Source organism: Struthio camelus, chromosome 2 (genome assembly GCF_040807025.1).
Source record: "Struthio camelus isolate bStrCam1 chromosome 2, bStrCam1.hap1, whole genome shotgun sequence".
Lineage (NCBI taxonomy): Eukaryota > Metazoa > Chordata > Aves > Struthioniformes > Struthionidae > Struthio > Struthio camelus.
Genome location: NC_090943.1, coordinates 3,610,122 through 3,630,532, shown reverse-complemented (window position 1 = coordinate 3,630,532; position 20,411 = coordinate 3,610,122). Strand labels below are relative to the sequence as shown.

The 20,411-nt window shown below is 49.2% G+C and overlaps 1 protein-coding gene across 2 annotated transcripts; it reads right to left on the bottom strand.

Annotated features, from left to right (window-relative positions):
* Positions 1-180: 180 nt before the first annotated feature.
* GUK1 (guanylate kinase 1) lies at positions 181-20,202 on the bottom strand. Of its 2 annotated transcripts, none has more exons than XM_068934079.1 (8): positions 20,108-20,202; positions 10,527-10,640; positions 8,385-8,426; positions 7,179-7,275; positions 2,329-2,467; positions 1,216-1,300; positions 811-896; positions 181-356 (listed from the first exon to the last, which is right to left on the bottom strand). In XM_068934079.1, the coding sequence occupies exons 1-8, from the start codon at positions 20,148-20,150 to the stop codon at positions 321-323; spliced, it is 642 nt and encodes a 213-aa protein (XP_068790180.1). In that variant the 5' UTR covers positions 20,151-20,202; the 3' UTR covers positions 181-320. The 2 variants fall into 2 exon arrangements, with proteins under 2 accessions (XP_068790180.1, XP_068790181.1); XM_068934080.1 differs by lacking the exon at positions 20,108-20,202 and adding an exon at positions 11,035-11,518.
* Positions 20,203-20,411: the final 209 nt, after the last annotated feature.

Sequence of the window (20,411 nt, the reverse complement as noted above, 5' to 3'; positions counted from 1 at the left end):
CGCAGCAGTCCAGGCTGTCCAGCAGCTACAGGCAGGCGGCTTGTGTACAGCTTCGCAGGATAGCTCTGCCCTTTGGCGGCACATGCAGTGCAACTGCTTCCAAATCACCCACCTGAGATGCAAACCTGGGAAAGCGCACGCCGAGCACTTGGTCAACACAAACACAAGCGTGACCGGGTGTCATTTTCTTTTGTTTTAATAGAAATATTCTAGAATAACTTGGAAAGGGGATCAGGCTAAAGGGAATGTCTCTTGGAATAAAATACTGTGATGTGCCTCTGGAATGATGTGCAAAGTTAAAACGTCCAAGCAGGCTCAGCTCAGGACTTCCTGGATTCTTGGGCCTTCTTGATTTCCTGCAAGGAGATAAGGAAAACAACTGAGCACCCACCCCTCTCAGGGAACAATTCCTAGTTTCAGAGATCTGCAGACCAAGAATGATTATCCACAGCACAAACCAGAGTACCACAGCACCAAGCCCGGAGTTTATGCATGAGCACTTAGGAACACAGCTACGTTTGCCTTAGAGACACTTGAAAATAGCACAGTCCTCCAGCACTGTCCAGTGGCATGCGCTTATACTGCCCCTTATCCAGTATCGCACTGGATCTGTTTCCCACACTAAGGCATCTGATCCGTGATCACTCATACGTGATCACAGCTGGATCACCTGGCAGTTCAAATCGCATCTGAGTCAAGTGTAAGCAGGTAGTTGTATTTCTGCGGCTGCTTACAAACAGACCCTCACCTGCTTAGTCGAGTGGTCAGGCTTACACAGGGAATAAGGCAGAAACACCGTGAACGACTCACCTCCAGGAGCATCTCCTTCAATTCAGAATAGGCTTTTTCTAGATCATCATTAATAATGACCAAATCAAAGAGGCCAGGCTCTTTACCTAGGAAAGGAAAAGAGGACAGAGGAGTTGGGGGGGGACATATTTCTTCCCTGTGTCCTCTCTCATGCAAGACTTGACTTCCCGTGGCATTTGAGTACTATTATTTCAGCTACTGCTAATGTGCTTCTCTGCCAAGCATCCAGTAGGAATTGCAACGGTAAACGATGCAGCATCACGCTTAGACCAAACCTTGTCAACGCCCAACCCCTGCCAGCACTCCTCGGAGAACACAAGTCAGATCTTCGTGTAGAAAACGACATCGAAACCACCAGCATACCCCCTCTCCCTCGCCACATCTCTCAAAGGCCACTGGACTTACTAAGTTCCAAATCTATGCAAGCTGCAGTCAAACGCTTCCGTAAACTTTCTTCTGTCTCAGTCTGCCGGTCCCGTAGTCTTTTTTCCTAAACCCAATGACAAATATATTAAAGAAACGTGCGTTTCAAATTCTGAGCGCAGAAGACACCAGCCACCCCCACAGCCAAAAAGCCACAGCCCTCTGCCCCCTGCCCAGGAGCTGTTTGCCAACACCAGACACAACGGCATGTGAAATGACACCTTGCAAAGGGCAAGGGGACGCATTCACAGCCACAGAGCAAATCAGTGTTCAAGCTGGGTTTGGGCTCAGGACATCAGGTTCCAGTAACTCTCTCCCCTGTATTCTTTTTTTTTTTTTTTTTTTTGGCTAATCAGCAGCCGGGACAAGTACCGCTGCAAAGCGAAATCTCTCTGCTGGGCTCTGGCATCAGCACACGCTGCTGGCTTCCTCCCCCGCAAACTCAATAAGAAACACAGATTGCCCGATCTGCTGACAGTAACAGGGGAGAGCCAGGCCCCGTCTGGGATCCAGGAGTCGTGGGCTCAGTCTCTGCTAGGTATTTCCCACATGGCTTCAGCAAGTCACATCTCCAGGACCATGTACACCCTGACAGGGATTTCACTGTTCCCAAAGGTGCTGTGTGCAGGTGATCGTTATTATACGGGACCACGTAAGACCAGATACAGGTTTCCCACTGCTGCAGAGAACCAGCCTCCCTAAGTTTAACTCCAATAGCTGGAGGTGGAAGCAAGTCTCACCACAAAACCTCCTTATCTTCACAAAGCATGACTAATGCTTTAGTAAAGCATTTTAAAGGCTGGCCATGCTCTAACAGAGCTTATACCCCGCACTCCAAAGTGGGGGAAGACACTGTACAGGAAGGATCCAAGAAACAGGGCACGAGAAGATGCACTACTGGGAGCCAAGGGCTGGAGACAGAGATTGGGCAGACACTGGGCAGAGGTAACAGCATGCTCAAAAATGAGCCTCCATCTATTCTGCGGCCCTTAAAAACATTAATACAGTAAACAACGAGGGAGGAACGCTCATTGCTTCAGACCAAGACGCCGATTACCTCTAACTGCCTAACAGCAAAGGAAGGCAGCCGCTCACCAAGACATCTATGGATGGAGGCTGCACGGAGATGTAGATGGGGTTCAGGTCTGTCCTCTTGATGCTCTTCACGCCTTGGATATCGACGTCAAGGACGCAGATCTGGTTCTGGGCCTGAATGGCCTGCACAGCACCTTTACTGGAGACAGGCAGAGAGGGAGCTGGTTATTCCCCAGACCAAGCAGGAGAAGGGTCAGAGCATCCAGCCACAGCAGAGCGAGTCTGATGTCCCCTAGCAGTGGGCCTTTGGCCTCATGGGGCTCACAAGTGCCTTCATTGCTGTAGGAGGGAAGAGGAAATTTGCTCTGCTCAGGCTCACAGTGGTTCCTCTCTCCCTGAGGGGCCTCTGGGTCCCTGGGAAAGAGCACAGGGGCTGGCAACAGGGCTGCCTGCTGCTCGAAAGGGTGGCAAAACCGCAGTGAAGGAAGGGTGTGGAAACAGATAACATGCAACTAACCCATGTGTGGTGTGGCTCAGACATGGTCCATAGAGATCCTGCCTTCAACAACTACAGCAGCATCCTCAACGAGTAAAAGCACTCAAAACCTTCCTTAGAGAGCCACCAATTTCCATACTCATATGCTCTCCTGAAGGATGCTTCAGTGCTCCTGCTAGTTTTGCAAGATGTATGATTAAGAAAACATTTTTTTAAAGTGATGGTTCTTGTACATCTGTAAAGATGGCTGTATCTCTTCCCCAGCATGCACTGTATATAACACGTGTTGTGCTTCTCCCCAAAATACCTACAATGCTCCCTTGAAAAGCAGCAACTCCAACCCTCTTTTGGCGCACCAAGAGAAGGTACCTGGAATGGCCAGCGGTTATCAGCCCTGCTAGGGGACTTTTCAGTCGGTGTTGGTGCCGTGCTAGGCCAAAGTCCTCCCAGACAGGCCTTGCAGCACAATGGATGGTGAGGAGAGAAGGCCTGTGAGGAGCTCGGAGGTGGCCACTGCAGGTTTTGAGTGACTTAAATCAGGAGGCCATGCAGTGGCAGCAGAGTTTAAGAAAAATCACTGCTCTAGAGCCAGCCTTGAACTCTCCAGATTCTCTGCCTTTACCCTGGGCACCTCTTTTAGACCTTTGGCAGCATCTCTGCACCCTCTCTGCACCAGCAAGATTAGCCTGCTGATGGAAAGGGCCTTCCACAGAGATATGCTGGACTCCCTTAAACATGTGTTGCTGTGTCCTCCTGTGCCCTAGGAGAGTCACAGCTCTTGCGCCAACCCCCAGCCCTTCCCCAGCTCTTTCCAGTGCTGCGCCCTAGCTGAGCAGCACCCTGGAATGAAGCTGGCAGGAGAAGGCAAGGCCTTTGCCAGCACAGAGGGGAAGCACCCATGGGTGCCATGCAGCCACGGTGCTGCTGGTCGTGGGGTGGGAGAAGGGCAAGATGCAAGAACACAGACTGAGAGTCTGACATCCATTGACCTTGCAGCTTCACTACAGCATTTTGCAAAAGGAGTTGGAAAGGATGGAGGTAGCGTGAGCAGAACGTGCCTCTCGGAGGGATACGGAGAGAGGTCGAGCTGAGGAAAGCTGTAAGGACTTCTTGGAACCTGCAAGCTCAGAAAAGCCCCAACAAGAAGAGATGAGCAATGGAGCAGCCAAAGCCCCAACCTGAGGGAAGGGGATAGGGGCAACACTGTCTGAGAAGAGGAAGAGCTGGAGATCTTGAGTAAACAGAATAGGGGAGTGGATTTGAATAGCTCAGCAGCAGTGAGCTGGTGTGGTGCCAAGTCTGTAAATCCGTTACCCAGGTCAGGTCACAAACACACCGCGCTACGCGCTCTTTACGCACTGATGGAGGGAAAAAGGAATCCAAGAGGCCAGGCAGCCTCCCGGGAGGCCCTGAGAGCACTGTGGATGGGCCTGCAGAGACCTCACGGAGATGAGGTCATGTAGGAACAAGGGGACAGCTAACGGCTTTCTTCCTGACATGGGGATCCCACAGCACAGGTCACTTAAACCCCAATCAGGAGGAGAAAGCCAAAGTGATGCTGTGAGACCATCACCGTGCTACATACAAACAGAGGTTTACTACCTTGCCCAGATGGGCAGCAATAAGAGCCCAGATGTGAGTATCATCTACCACAAATCCACAAAAATCCCCCAAATTGGCTTGTTTCCCCTTGTGAAAGCCACAAACTTCATCGGATATCACCAGGTATCAATCAGCTCCTGCTACAATCAACCCAAAGAGCCGAGAACTCTCTTGTGCCCCAAAGAAGAGGCCTCATTCCTGCACTCTTATTTCAGCCCCTAGTTAAAAGCAGCTTCAAAGAAGCCCTGACTTTGGTGAGTAGGGCTCAGTATGATCCCAAAGACACGGCCCTTTCAGGGCTCTTAAAATAAGCACCTAATTTTTAGTTATTAATTCCTATTAGCTGGTGGGATTTAGGAAGTAGAAAATATTGGTGAAAAATTCAACTTTTCTGCTAAGCGTAAGGGTTCCTCTCTTCCATCTTATCAAACAACTCTGCTTATGAAACATCCTTAGGCGCTTAAATAGAAAATCTTTGCTTGAACGGTTTCAATATTTATTTTGCTTGGAAACTTACATTTATTGCTGAGTTAATCTGAGTTATTTCCCGATTCTTTCTCCCACCTTGAACCCTCACCACCCCAGGCGCAGAGCAGAGGCAGCACGAACATGCAGACTAAGGGTCCCGTGTGACCAGAGACAAAAGTGAAGGCCAGGGGGAAAAGCACTTCGAAACCACACCCAAGCATATTATTTACATCTGCAGCGATTACGGCATTTTATCTCCCAAGATCTGATCTTTTTAAGTTTATATAACCTACCACGATTAGCAGGGCACATCCTTCTCCGTCGCTGACATGCACGCATGCAGCAGGGAAAGCAGCGACCAGTAAATGCAAAGAGGTGATGTGAGGTTATAGCAGGAAGGAAAAATCCTTCCTGCCTCAACTCTGAGCTTTGTTTTGCTAACCAGTCTATATAATCAAGGCAGAAACTCAGCTACAGGCTTCTCTCAGTCTGGGCAACCACAGGAAAACACTATCAGTAGATCAGAAACCACAGCAAGGCTCCTGGTTTCACCTCATTTCAAGCATAGCAGCTGCAACAACATCCCCAAGCATCCCGTCTCGCCTCACAGAGCCTCAGAGGTTTTCCAGGCCAGGATGACGGTCTAACGCTAGCATGAGACGTGCAAGCACTGAAACAACCTGTGCGTGCCCAGAAGATGAAACAAAGCCCTGTTGTTGCTGCTTCCCCTGCGCTACCTCTCCGCTCCTGTTCAAGTTATTAAAGGTGCACATAAACGCAGGCTCCCTTTGTCCCGTCTGCCCTGTGGAAGGGCAGCAAAACCCTCTGATCACCCTCTGGTCTTCCCAGCATCTTTTTTCAAGCACATGCAATCATACTGTCCATGTGTCCTGTTTTCTCCTAATAACTTTGGACTCCATTAGCCAATTTCACCCAAATTCGAAGAAAGAACTATGTCTTAAAATAGCCAGTTCTTGAAAATTTCACCAAAATCAGCTGGGCAGAGGAGAGATGTCTTGTCAGCACCCACCCTGAGGAAAAGGCACCACGATCAGCTCAGCCGGCATCAGACATCAGAGAGCTGCCATCTCCTCCGCACTGTAGCCGTCTGGATTAAGCAGAACATGTCATGGGAAACAGGTACCTCCTAGGCAGGATGAACCCAGGGATTAAGAAGCTTGTACTTGGCTTCTCCTTGGTGCTGAGTATTTGAGAAAACTGAAAGATGAGCAGTCAGAATTTGTCCCTCTTGCCAAACCAGTGACGCTGGAAGCATCTAGGCCAGGGCAGGGACTGCCCTCCTCAGCTGGCCTGAGAGGGGCCACGGCCAGTCCCCCGGGCCACTGTCCTCAGCTGCAGTGAAAGCACTGATGCCTGTGCGTGCCACATTAAAACACTGACATTACTGTGATACAAAGTCACCAATCATCCCTTTACAGACGTAAACCTACGGCACAATTTGGGAGCCTTATGCAGAGACATCTCACAGAGAATCCATCCTCAGAAGAGAAAATTTAGCCAAAAACAATCCTCCAAAAGCATGTTCAGCCCTTCAAGCAATACAAGTCTTTCTGAAAAGCATTTCAGGCAACTTTCTCCAATTTAAATGATTAAATATCTTAGAACATATTTAACTTTCCTCCTTAACAGGTCCTGTACCATAGTGCCACACTTCTCTAACAATAATTATATAAGATATTTGACTTCTAATTAACATTGCAGCTTACTGTTTTATTGATCACCAGCTCCAATGCCCAGAGCAATGCTATTTTAAAATCCACCCAACTATTTAACCCTAGTCAAGGGTGCCATGCAATATATCTATTTGTAAGCAGTTACTTTAGCAAATAGGCACTCATACTTGTTTTGCTACAGCCAATACAGGTGCAACAGTATCTGCTTCTGAATTTATTATATTCAGACCACAAGGTAACACAGGGACAAAGGAGAATAAGTGTCCGTTTTACCCACTAGTCTCTGCGGAGCACTTGGAAGACATTAAGGAGCGCAAATTGTCCGCAAAAATCACCCCTGTGCAAGAAAAGGGTTAAGTATACAAACTCCTTCAGCAGCCCTCAAAACATTGGAGGCAATAAGGAATCTCACGTCACAATGATGAATGAATCGTACTGAGTTAACTCCGCAAGAGTTACTTTTGCTGTCTTAATAATGACCAAATAGAGCTGACAAGTCCCTGCTACCAAAATGAAAGGCTTAGCTTAAGGCAAGAATCTGTGCATTTGGGCGAAAACAATGTCACTGAGTTAAAATATTTCTTCCTCTATCATAACCTCAGCTCCCACCACCAGCTGGGTTCAGTGGCGACAGCGTCCCAGTTGCATACCTGGTCCCGTACATATTTCCAGAGAACTCCGCATGCTCAATGAATTCACCAGCATCAATTTCTTTCTGCATGTCCTCTCTGCTCACAAAGTGGTAATCTGTATATGGCAAATAGGAAAAATACCCAGAAATCAACAGCCTTGAAGGTAAAGTGCATGACCAAGATGGGAGCAGCACCTAACAACCTGCCCCGGACAAGCTTGGCAGACTGCAGATGCCTACCTTCTAAATAGCATGCACAGCATCCCCTCTACGCCCCAGGTGCCCAGAAACCTGCTCAAAGTATTTGGGAACCCCTCTGCGTCTTTCCATGTGGCCAGATATGGTGCTGTGCCCCCTTTTTCATACCCTTTGCCCTTTCTGGTGCACTGGGAACATTCTCAAACTTGGACTACATTACAGTGAAACCTTTTACTTGAAAGCAGTTATGATTAAGGCTAGAGAGAGGGGGAGATAAAAGGGAATATGAAAACAAATGAACAAAAAAGAAACGTTTATCTATCTTTTGTTCAAATTTCTTCCACTCACTCTGTAGTGAAAATTGCCTTCGGAAATTAAGTGCCAACCTCATTTGTTTCTTTACGAAATATGCAAACTGACCAGAATAAAGAGAAGTGGCAAGTCAGCTACACACAAGCTATTAAGACGGATAAAGGCATCTTATTAAGCAGCTGCATTTCCCAAAGAACCATATATTTGGTGTATCTAATCAGAGCTACGTGACACTCAAGAAAACCAAGCCACTCAAAGCCCAGCTATGGACGGGGGAGCTTAAATTGAGAACCCCACTTTGAAAACCCTGGTCAGTGTGTCACAGAGAAGGTATCTAAAAAAGAAAACTAGAACCACGTGCTCTGCTCCTGCTAATGTTTCATTACTTGACTAAATTCTGGTTCTGTTCTGCCAGATCCATCCCTCTTCATATCTTCTCTCTATTGCGTAGCACCCACTGCAGAACAGCAGTAAGCAGTTACGGTCTCATGGCCATTGAGATCCAGAACAAAGGTGCATATATATAAAATTCAAAATATATCATTACGGAATGCCTGTGCATCCTGCCTGAAGGAAATGCCCTCTACAAATATCAATGTAGGACTAGCTTCTCTCTAAATGGGTATTCATGCAGCACTCTCATAAAAACTTAAATTTTCAGAGCAATTGTTTGCTGTTGAGTCTGATGAGAGGGGCCCAATTGCAACACACTGACCTTTGCCGTTTACTTCTCCGGGTCTTGGCTTCCTTGTGGTATCTGTAAGCAAAAGACGGCGTTGTCAATTTTGTAGATCAACCAAGGAAAGAATAGCATCAAAGAAATAAAAAACACAAGCAGATCAACCCAATCACATAGAAGGCTGATCCTCTTTTACACGATCAAAGCTTCTGGAATCAACTAGTGCAAAACACAACAGCAAGCATGATTCACACCTCTGATTCCTAGATAATCTGAAAACAATTACTTGAGATTGTTAGAGTCTGAGCAGCCAGTTTGGGACCTAACAGGCCAGGCTTAGTTTTCTGCTCCACTACAGACTTTCCTGTATTATGCTAGACACATTATTCAGATCTCCATCTTAGTTCAGGGGAATTAGCAGTGCCCTACTTTAATAAGTTATCTTCATTTTATAAGATCGCACAGCGCCTACACAGGTGCTTAAAATAGCCAGATTTAATGAATAAGGGCAAACTCCTGGGTGAAGTAGCTGAATAAATCAGACATCCCAGGAAGCCTGTTGGAAGTCATTCCAACTTGCATTATTTTAGGCATATGACCTACAAATCAAACAAGATCTAATGGCCAGCACAGACGGCAACACTCATTGTTTTCTTTAGGATTGGTGGGAATTAACCTAACGCAATAAGGCTCTGATCACCTCTTAGTTTTTATAAAGCACTAACTGGCAAGGTCCAAGTGGTCTACGGAGATTTAGGAAAAAAATATATACCAAAAAAGTAGCCTTGTGGAAAAAAGGATTTTGTTTGGGGTGAACCCTTTAGTAAGAGATTCAGTTGAATTAAAAGCACTGGGTGAAACATGAAAAAGGAAAGACATTTTTAAGGCTTTTTAGTCTCCAGTAACATTAAATTTTTCCACATTTCAGTATCTGTTTTCTCATAGTGGAGTGAATCTGGACTTGACGGGTCTCAATGCAAGGATTTCACTTGCAGTATCCAAAGCATTAGGACAGTAAAAATTTTGATAAAATACTTAAAAACACCTTCCAGAGCCCCAGGGAAAAAAATCAGGTGAATAAGCTGAGAATGAAGCCCACACTCTGACGGTTACCTTCAAGCTGCCAGCCAAGGCAAAGGAAACAAATTAGTTTTGCAACAGGACTGCTGCTCCAGAAGTTTTCTACACTTACTACTGAGAACACAGTTTGCACAGTAACACTGGTGACCCTGATGTGTCTTTAACAGCTCACCACCTCTTTAAAAACATCACAGAGAGCTTCACGCTATTTTTAAAAAGTCAGCAGGAAGGGAAAGGTGTTTGAAAAGACTTCTGCTAATGAAAATGAGCTGCCTGGCAGTGACGAGCATGCAATCCGTACTAGAAACTGGGCAGCTGGGGTGGTCGTACAAATCCCTCCACCTGCGCTTCAAGTCCCCTACGCAGATGCCCCTCTCCCACGACCTGCCAGGGATGGAGGACCTGCCCTTGCCCACCAGGCTGAATCTGCCTCACTGGGCAAAGGCAGCAGGTGTGAGCGGATCAAGTCAGCCAGATAGGAGTCATTTTCATATTACAGGAAAATTTCTCTGGTAGAATAAAAAGGCCCTTGGCCAGCACTGAGCGATCACAGTAAAAAGTAAAGACAACACATCAGTAGAGCAGTGGCAGCACAAGGATGTAAGTTGGTGACGGGACAAATTATTTCGCTCATTGACGTGACAACCAGATGGGTCTCACAAAACTTGCATTTTATATCAGAGACCATGCTAACCAGAGCCCAAGCTACCCTGCTAACAAAAATCCTCATCAGCACCCACAAGCGGATGGAAAGACTTGGCTTTTGAAGCCAAGTCTTCTCTGGGATTTGGTTACTTTCCAAGTCAGAAATTACTCGGAAAAATCTCATCACCATTTTGAGCTGTGTTCAAAGAGGTGACGAGTGACCAGACTTGGAAAGGTGCCATTCCAGGCAAATCCTGGAGTTGCCTGTTGATACCGGTATTAAAAGAAGGCCTGACTTCTTTGAACATCCTGAAGAGCTCACAGACAGACTAGGATACAGGTAAGCCACAGAAGCGGATTATCTGGGGCACAAATACCACTAACAAATCAGGTTTTAGGCTACCAGACCCAACCTCCTCTGCTCCCCTTCGCCTGTGACACTCAGATACTCACGGGAGACACTGAAGCCGAAGACGTTCTCATAATCTTTAAACAATTTTTTCAACAAAGTGCTCTTTCCTGCGCCTGATGGGCCACTCAGAACCACTGGCCTCGGCCCCTGCATGGCTAGAGAGACAGGAAAAACACATGTCTGTTTAGAAAGACGTACAGCCCATGACAAAATAGAGCTATAGACTTCCAGGGGTGTCTTGGCCCACAAAAGTACCTACCCTTTACCTTCAGATACAAGTTTCTGCAGGCAAATCAGAGCTCATGAAAATTCACAAGTTCGTTAGAGCTTCTCATTCATGGGAAGTAACTGAGGAGTGCAGTATTCAAAGAGCTATTAAATTAGCAAACTCGCTGCAGAGAGTGGAAGCTGCCACCTCTGTACTGCTGAGAAAGAGCTGGGCTAAGAGCCCGGAGGACTCAGAGCTCGTTTTGGAAAGCAGATACCAGAGGCCACGAGCAACACAGCAGGACAGTTTCACCCTGCTTTGTTCCTAGCCCCAGTTCTTACCTGGGGGACCCATCCTTGGGAAAGGCAAGCTCTGCATCTAGGTCCCACAGCCATTCACAGCTCCACCACCATGAGCTTTGGTTCGTACAATTAAAGGACAAGTATCACCGCAGCACGAACACTTGTCCTCGAGGGACTTAAGTTAAACTCACATCACATAAACCAAAGAAAGAGGAAACTGGACTCTAGTTGCCACTGAGCTGGAGAATTCAAGCCAGCTTCCTACTAACTCTACTCTCTATTAGTAGGGTTTAATCCCTCCCGGATCCAAATCCTAGGAAAAGCTTTCACTAATGGAAGAAGGATGCTACCTGCGTCTGGTAGCACCTGGAAACATCACATCTTATCTCTTACATGCGTTGGGCAATTCTGGCTTAATACTTGCCCTTACTGACAGGGACTTCTCAAAGTCCTGCAATGCGCATTTTGGGGCAGCAGAGGGGTAACGCATTCTGCTTGCTAGCGGTTTGCTCTTGTCTATTTTTTGCATCAACGCGACTGGTGCAGCCACTTCCCTCTGCAAGGGGCAGGCCTCGAGATGCGCTCACTGGGTCTGCTGGCAAGGAAACAGGAAGGAAATTGGTTGGTCTTAGACACGCGATTCCACGTGAGGGATGGGTTGCCCAAGAGATCACCAACGGGCTGCAGACCTCTTAAGTTGCCAACTTACATCCTAACAGGTGCAAACTACTAACGTAGGACAAACAGTTAAGAGGTTTTGGTTCAGTCCTCCTGAGATAAATAGCCAAAGGCAAATCCCTTCCCGTAGTGGATAATACACAGACCAACAGAAGCCCACCCACCATCTCCTTCACCACTAACTGTGCACGCAACATAGCGATGAGGGAGGACACTGCTGGGCTCCAGGCTTTGCAAGCCAGACCTGTTGTACAGTTACACTCAACTTAATCCTACAGTTTCCAGTCTTCCAACTCGCATACTCCGAAGAGGCTCACAGAAGATCTCACTGTTGTCTATCAAAGGGAAAAGGACTGTTTTAGATGTATAGCACAAGGGAAATAAACCTTGAAGCCTTGCAAACAACAGCCTGAACACGAGTGTGACTTGGGAAACAAATACCAGCTGGCCACAGGCACACTTCACAACGCTCACTCCTGTATGAGGCCTCTTGTTGTTGCAAACAAGAAGGGTCTTAATACCAGAAAGGCAGCCTCAGGCCACATAGACCCTTCTGCAGTTGTTTCTTCACCCAGAAAGAAAGGAATGGGTATTTTCCTGTGCTTGCCTCTCTGAGGAGGGAGGAAGGTTAATGATTAACATGTGAATAAAGAAGAAGATCCCATACTTCAGTGCAGAGAACATGGTGGGGGTCAGTCACCCATCAACAATTCAGCAGCTTTTAAAGCAGAGATGACACAAATCAAACAGGTTTAGCTTCCTACTAAAAAAAAATAAAAATCTTTCTGCAAGCAGTGAAGCTCCTTGATATGCATTATTTTAACCTCAAGCTGGGTCTTGACTCAGGAGCATTCAGAAGACAGATGGTATAATGCCTTCCCATTTTAAATTAGATCATACCAATGTGACCCTGACCTTGCCAACCACTTTTTAAACAGCCTTAAGCCATCTGCAGTCTCTTACAAAATCAGTGGCAACTATGGGTCACACGGCAGGCTAATCCAGCCATGCCGTCTACCTGACCTCAGCCTGCGTGAGCTGGATACTTCCTTATCCCTAAATCCCTTCTGTGCAGCTCCGCGGTCTCGCAGACACCTGTGAGGCAACACTAAAGCTAGCAAATTACCTGCGTTTTCCCTCCATTCCCTACAGATGCTTTATATTTGTCTGACCAGAACTTATTCAAGCATGTCCTAAAAAAGAAGATATTAATATAGGAAGTCTCATCTGTGCAGATTCCAGCAGCAGCTAACATATATCGGTATTAAAAACTCCCAAGTTCAACCACTACCCAAAAGGGGAGCTTTCTTTTCTTGCCATTGGTGTCCTCCAAGTGCTGCAGCTCCAGAGAGACCCACTGGACCATCCGTTCTCCAGGGACCTCAGAGGACTGGTCCCATCACATGTGTATTTCCATGTTGCTGGATCCAGCTCCATCATTTGAGAAATGTATCAAGGTTGAAAAAACCTCCAGGGAGCCCTTTTGGGTAGGGACCCGTGCTATCCTTCCCTTCGCTCTTGACCTTTGATAATTTCCAAATATCACAAGTTTTGCCTAAACATTCAATACATAAACATGCTCCTGCACCTCCCCACCAGGGAGCTGCTATTTAATGCTTGCAGCAGGCAGGCAAAAGGGCCCTTGCTCACCTCATCCAAGGCATCTCTCTCTTCTGCCGTAAAATAAAATGGGAGAGCGTTGGCGAACCTTAACCATTGCTTGCAAAACACTCCAGAAAAGAGGAGCTACCCAAAGTTTATCGTCACCCAGTCACTCCAGCACACCACCAGATTCCCAGCACAATTCCCCCCTCGGCACCAAGCACCAACCAGCTGCTGAACGGTGCGCACATATCATATCCAATATTACATGCTGTCCTCCTAAGCCATTGAAAGCCTCCACATGTGACATGCAAGCACCAACAAAGATCCTCTGCCTGGGCATTTAAAAGCTCTCTCTCCATCACCATCTGACTGCACTGCCAACAACTCCTCAGGATGCACACGTCCTGGTCCCTGCCTGCAGACCCCAGCCAGGACGAGTGCATCGCTGCTAGAGGAAAGAGTTTTCCTCTCTTTCCTTCCCCCAAATTTCTTCTTTAGCAAGCAACTGATAGGAAAAGGGGAATTCAAATCAGATGAAATCAGTTATGATCACATCACTCAACCCAAGGCAAATCGGGAAGGAACAAGAGGAACGGGCAGGGGTACCCAAAGAGTGCTGGCTGGGAGCAGCAGACTCTAATGAATTCTTACCTTTTGCTTTTATACCTTTCCAACCAAGGTATAAAGTCCAGTGCTTTGTAGCAGCGACAGGCTCATAATACGAGCGAGCAGCCAGAAAGCTGGGCTATTTATGAGCCACATAAAGCCTTAATTACGGAGTCCCCATTTTAAGATAGCCAATGAAAACCGTCTGCTGACCTTTAATCTTCTCCTGGGGTTTCTTCTCCACTCCCTGCTCTTCTGACTGGTAAAGCTGCAAACACCATTAGCACGCTGGTGAATGCCAGTGTGAGCCACCCAACACAGATGCTGGCTTCAGGAAACAGAACAGAAAAGTCTGTCTCTGCGCAACTAATCTCATGTATCTCACATCCCCCTGCTTCCCAACGACACAAAGATGCACTCAGCAGCGTAAACGCACGGGAGCAGAGGAGGAACTGTTGTTATGCACAGATCAGAGGGAGGTGAGCTACCTCCTCAGGTGAAACCAGACGATAATTCAGGCTGGAAGGGACTTCAGGAGATCTCTAGTTCAACCTCCTGCTCAACTGTAGCATGTCTTTATCAAGTGATGGTGCCCACCTATTCACAGACTTCAAGAATGGATGGGGCTCTTCGACCACATTGATGCACATTAGGTATAAAACCCAAGCCAGGTAGCCAGTATACTCACATTACACCCAACATTGGTGTTTGCTTAAGACAACTCTTCTGGAGAGACACTCACTCTTGTTTTTAGCCACCTTCTCTAAAAAGTGTCCTTTTGGACTTGAGTTTGCATGGCTCTTGCCTCCAGCTTCACATCAGGTCAAAGATTAAGACTCTTACCCACAATGAAGGTGACAGAACAAACTCCTTCTCTTTCCCTCCCGGCAGATCTGAACTCAAGCCTTCAAGCAACATGTTCCAACACCTCCCTGGTGGTATGCTCCACGGCATACAGCTCTCCATCCCTCTGGATGGAGCTCTCCCTCTTTGACTAAAATGTTTCAACACTAGAACAAAAACTGGATTCAAGATCCCCAGTGTCAGCCCCTTTGGCCCACCTGGCTGTTTATGGACCACAGCTCTGCCCTACCACGAGACACTGGGCACATGCTACCCCAGAGGAGCCAAACCTGGTGTCCAGTGGCCAGGAACATCTGGAGTCAGACCCCAGGTCTGGATGGGGCACAGCAGTGACTCTGACCTCTCAAGTCCCTGGGGAGTGTCTAGCCTGGCTAACCATGATCTATTGCTCTACTTTTCCATTTCTAAATGTCTTCATTTTCTCCTCCAGCACACTAAAGCCTCCAAAACCCACAGGGGACAGGAGCTCCTTCCCCCAAGATCTAGTGTCGGAAGGTCTCAACTTTGTATTGGCCTTTTTCATCAGTTGCCAACGCTCTCCCCAGCTGGGGCAGGTGCCGAACACCTCCCAACACCCAGCCTTCTCCTTTCCTACATCAGGATATTAGCGATGTCACACTTCTGGTGTCAACAAGACATCAAGTTAAATGTTACAGACGCCTGCCAGCTACCTTACGCATCACCCAGGTCCTGATTTGAAACTGCTGGTGTCGGGCTGTGAAAAGGAAGTGAGCAGCTCCAGCAGCAGGTGAAAAAATAAAGACTAGCTTCCTAGGAATCTGTGCCCTGAGGCTGTGGATTCCCTGATGTCTAGTAAGGGTGGAGTTGATGTTTTTCCCTCTGCAGGAGCACTTGTGGGGAGGCTGGAGGAAGATGTGACCTCTCTCCTTTACCTACCTTTTTCACAAAAGTACTACGAACTAAAATGAGAAAAGACATACATATTCCCACTGCAATCACACAGGCCTCGCTTCTTCAGAAAATAGGCTAAAAATAAACCAAAGGACTTACAGATGCTTCCTCTTGCCTCCCTTCAAATCTATTCCTTTTTCTGTCTGCTGGAGATCTCTGCAGACCCAAACAGGGTGGAGAAGAAAACAAGACGACGTAATTTACAGAAAAAACATTTTCTGTTGCCAGATGAAGAGGCTGGGCCCTCTCCGTGGGTGGCAGACAGCAGACACCCAGCTGGTAAATTGGGAATCTGTGCCAGTGCAGGACAAAAATAGCTCTTATAGAGCCATCGTAGCACCTACTTTTTGCAGGCGCCCACCACCTGGCACGGTGCAGTGAAACCCTGGCCCTGGCCTCTGCTCAGCTCTGCCACAGCACACACAGGGGTTTAATCTCAAAGGAGGATGTGAGAGATTTTGGGGGCAGCTGCCCAGGGCCAGAGAAGCAGGATGAAGACGGTCTGGGAGTGTGAACGGAGGAGTTCACCTCACCTTTACATTTGAACAGCGCAGATCCAGGACTGAGTAGCCTCTCCTCCCTCGCCTCAGTACCCCGAGAGGCAGGTAAACACATGCACTGCACGGCAGCATGCTTGTCATAACAATATTTTGTTCCTGCTTTTGACTCAGCAGCCCATCTCCTAGGGCTATTTCTTTGGCCTTATCTACAGCTCGCTCAGCAAGTCACTCAAGGGCTTTTCCCTCCTCGTTCCCATACTCCTGAACCACCGAAAGGGTAACGTAGCTCTCTGTGGGGGAGTCTCAGCTTGAGCCCAGAGGTATCCACCTGCCCTCCTCAGCAGGGCCCAGTAAAAGCGATGCCACGGAAGGCGTGTAGCTGCCATCACTCATCCTCAGATGCAGAAAAACTGCTCTGCGGTCTCAAAGCGAACAGACACTTCAAAATCAATCATGGAGTTGACCCGAGGAATTGTTCCTGACATAGAGCTGCTCCGCCTGCCAGCATCACTGGTCTCCCTGAGCTCTTCTCCTCCAGCACGCTCCACAAATCCCATCAGCCCCAGCTCCTCTCATTCTGGCAGTGTGAAGCCTTCAAAAACCATGAGTGAAGCACTGAAAAATCCCCATTTGAGAAACCAGATTCAGTGGATGGGGCTATTTAATATCGTAGTTGGTTCCCAGCCCAGTAAAGCGCCCTTGTGTCACACTGTCAACCTGCCCTTTGCAGCAGTAACATCACAGGTACGTTTTTGTTCTGAGCGGAAGCTCAGATTTTTTCCCTTTGCTCAGATTTTGGCATTTTCGGCAGAAGGCGGCATTTTCAGCTGGTCCCCAAATACTTTATCTAGCATAGAGAGTCTCTCATCTCTGCTAGGTTACTCCTAAAACGGTTTTCGCTCCAGGCTAATCACCGTACATCACCAGAACCACAGCAGACTGCAGCTGATTGGAAACAGAACAGCATCACTTTTTAACAAAGATCCTCCTGTTTTGGGGGTGGGCGAAGCGTGACACCTGTGACTTACAGATGGCTGCATCTGGCGCGCTGAGGTTGAACCATCGCATGGATCCTGCTGGGTTACAAAAAGGTTAGGTGGCCAAACAACAAGCATACGGGAGATACTTCCACCTCGATGACATGCAGCACATGATTTCTGTGCTTTAATCAGAACAGCAGTTACTTAACCCCGGCTCCTGATGAACATTTTTCTCAAAACGGGTTGCAAATTATATTTTAGATACATATAGGTAAGTTATGTATACACACACGTGTTTTTATTATTTTATCAGGGGGTGTAACTCTGAAGTCTAACTTTCTCAGCTGGCTTAGTCTAACAACCGTATGTCCAAATCCGGGACCGTCTACGCCCTTAGGCCTCCAGAGGAACCTCAGCTTATCACTAGGGCGTGGAACATTTCTAAGTCTACTCCTGCTTGCTAAACTTCCCTTGGATTTTAACCGCAAGGCGGCAACGCAACTAGCAAAGCAAAGGACTGACATCACAAGAGTTAAACAAAATTAATGCTGATTAGCAAACAGGCTTTAGAGAGACGGTAAAGCCATCTTACAAGCAGAAAAGAAGATTAAAGGACATTTTCTCCGGAGCCCCAAGAAAGGTCTCCTGGATTATAAAGGCATATAATCCCTTTCCCTATTTTTAGCAGGCTCTTTACAAACCCTCAATTCCCACCTTCCTAACTTTTGGGACAACTGATTGTGTCACCTCCTGAAAACCCCATCCGGGCACCTGTAGGAACACGGCAAAGTTTAACGTTATCTCAGAGTCGGCAAGCACTCAGCTTTTTGACGTTTGCAAGAGGCCCTAAAAACACGTCCCCTCCTCCCCAGGGGCAGCCAGTGACTTACGGATGGGTCAAGCACTAACCAACCCCTGGCCGGCCACATCACACCGGCTGCTCGAACAGACGCGCAGACAAACCCCCGGACCTGCACACATTCAGCGGGGGAACCAGAAAGTTATCCCAGACACGCTCATCATCTGGTCGCAGCTGATTTAATTGGATCGCCTCACTAAGCACGTGAAACAAGTGGTAATAAGGATGCAACAAGCAACGCTATTCAGGCCATATTAACACCCAAAGGAGATGCACGTGGCTACCTAATCAAGCACCAATGTGCGGTCACACGCAGTCCTAGCAGGGCCCAGCAGCAACGAAATATCTCCTGCTTCAGTTATTTCTACCCAGAGCTTCCTCTAATTGGATAACTCTTTCCTCTTTCCCTCTCTTCAAAAAGTGGCATTAAAACACGAGCAGAGCATCCCCACGCGGCTGTACAAGTGCGACTACCTGGCAGGAATAACAAAACATTTTTCTTCCTGAAAGCAATTCCCTAAAAAAATGCTACTCAAGCTCCTCTGCTGGCAGCGCTGATTAGCGTTCCTCACTTTCCAGAGGGCAACACCGCCAAAGGAAGAACAAGAACTGCGCGCCCCAGGTCACTGCAGAAATTATCCTGGTCCAAGTCACAGATGAGGCCCCGAGTCAGTCTAAGACCTTGCCTAAAGGTAAAGCTGGACCAGTTTAACCAGCTAACTGGTTGGAGGACAGTTCTGTCCCTTTCCACCCATCTGGGCAAATTTCTGCAGCTGTGAAGGTCACCACATGGCGGCGGTTATGCTGTCCGGTTCCCCCTACAACCCTAACGTTACTGCTCCCACAGGTTAGCTCATTTCTGAACTGAAAAGGATCCTCTCCAGATGTTTAGCTCCCCAAGGATGTAGGACACCCATTTAGTTTTTTCAAGTTTAAGTGGAAATCCCCACTTCCCAGGAAACTTTATCCCCGGAGCATAACAAGTACGTTGTGTTTTGCCACACGGAGGTTTATTTTTGCAGGTTTAAAGTGCGCTTAGCCCTGCCCCGACCCCTGTCTTGTATCTCCTTCTCGCATGGCTTTGGTCAGGGTCAGCCCCATCCCCGCAGCCACGGTGCGCCCAGGCGTTCAGCGGAGCTCAACACGTCCGGGTTGGGGACCAGGACAACCAGCTGAAGTCCAGCACCCTCCCGCACGGCAATGGGACTCCCCACGCTGGGTTGGCTGGAGATCAGCAACCCTGGGATGAAACCGGCACCCTGGGCCAGCTGGAGCGCAGCACCGTCCACCATGGGACCTCTTCTCCCAGGAGCTGGATGGAGCTCAGTGCTGCCAGGATGGGACCCTCACAACGGGCTCAGCATCCTCACAGCTGGGACCAGCACCCTCGGGGTGGCTGCAGCTCAGCACCACCAGGATGTGACCTCCACCACGGGCTCAGCATCCTCACAGCTGGGACCAGCAACCTCAGGGGTGGCTGGAGCTCAGCACCACCAGGATGTGACCTCCACCACGGGCTCAGCATCCTCACAGCTGGGACCAGCAACCTCAGGGGTGGCTGCAGCTCAGTACCACCAGGATGTGACCTCTACCATGGGCTCAGCATCCTCACAGCTGGGACCAGCACCCCCGGGGGTGGCTGCAGCTCAGCACCACCAGGATGTGACCTCCACCACGGGCTCAGCATCCCCACAGCTGGGACCAGCACCCCCGGGGGTGGCTGCAGCTCAGCACCACCAGGGTGTGACCTCCACCGTGGGCTCAGCATCCTCCTGGATGGGACCAGCACCCCCGGGGGTGGCTGGAGCTCAGCACCACCAGGGTGTGACCTCCACCGTGGGCTCAGCATCCTCCTGGATGGGACCAGCACCCCCGGGGGTGGCTGCAGCTCAGCACCACCAGGATGTGACCTCCACCGTGGGCTCAGCATCCTCCTGGATGGGACCAGCACCCCCAGGACTGACTGGAGCTCACCCCCCACCCCAACCTGCGCCCCCGGAGGGGCTCAGCACCGGCGGGGCCGGACTCGGCGCCCCTCAGCACGGGACCCCCGGAGGCCCCCGGTGCCCGCCCGCCGCCCGCGGAGGTCTCGGCCCGGCCCCGCTCACCCGCCGCCCGGGCGATGGCGCCGCGCAGCCGCCGCCAGCTCATGGAGGGCGAGGGGGCGGGGCCGCCCCGCCGCGCGCGGCTGGGGGAGGGGGGGTTCCCGGCAGCCCCCGCGCGCCGCCGCTGCCGCCGCCGCCGCCGCCGCCGCGTCACCCGCCGCCGCCGGCGCGAGGTGTTGACGTCACCGGCACGAGGGTGCAGCCGCGCGCCGGCGGGTGCGGTCACGTGAGCGGAGCGCGGCGGGGGGGAACCATCGCGGCGCGGCGGCGGGGGGGAGCGGGGGGAGGTGGGCCGTTGTGGGAGGCG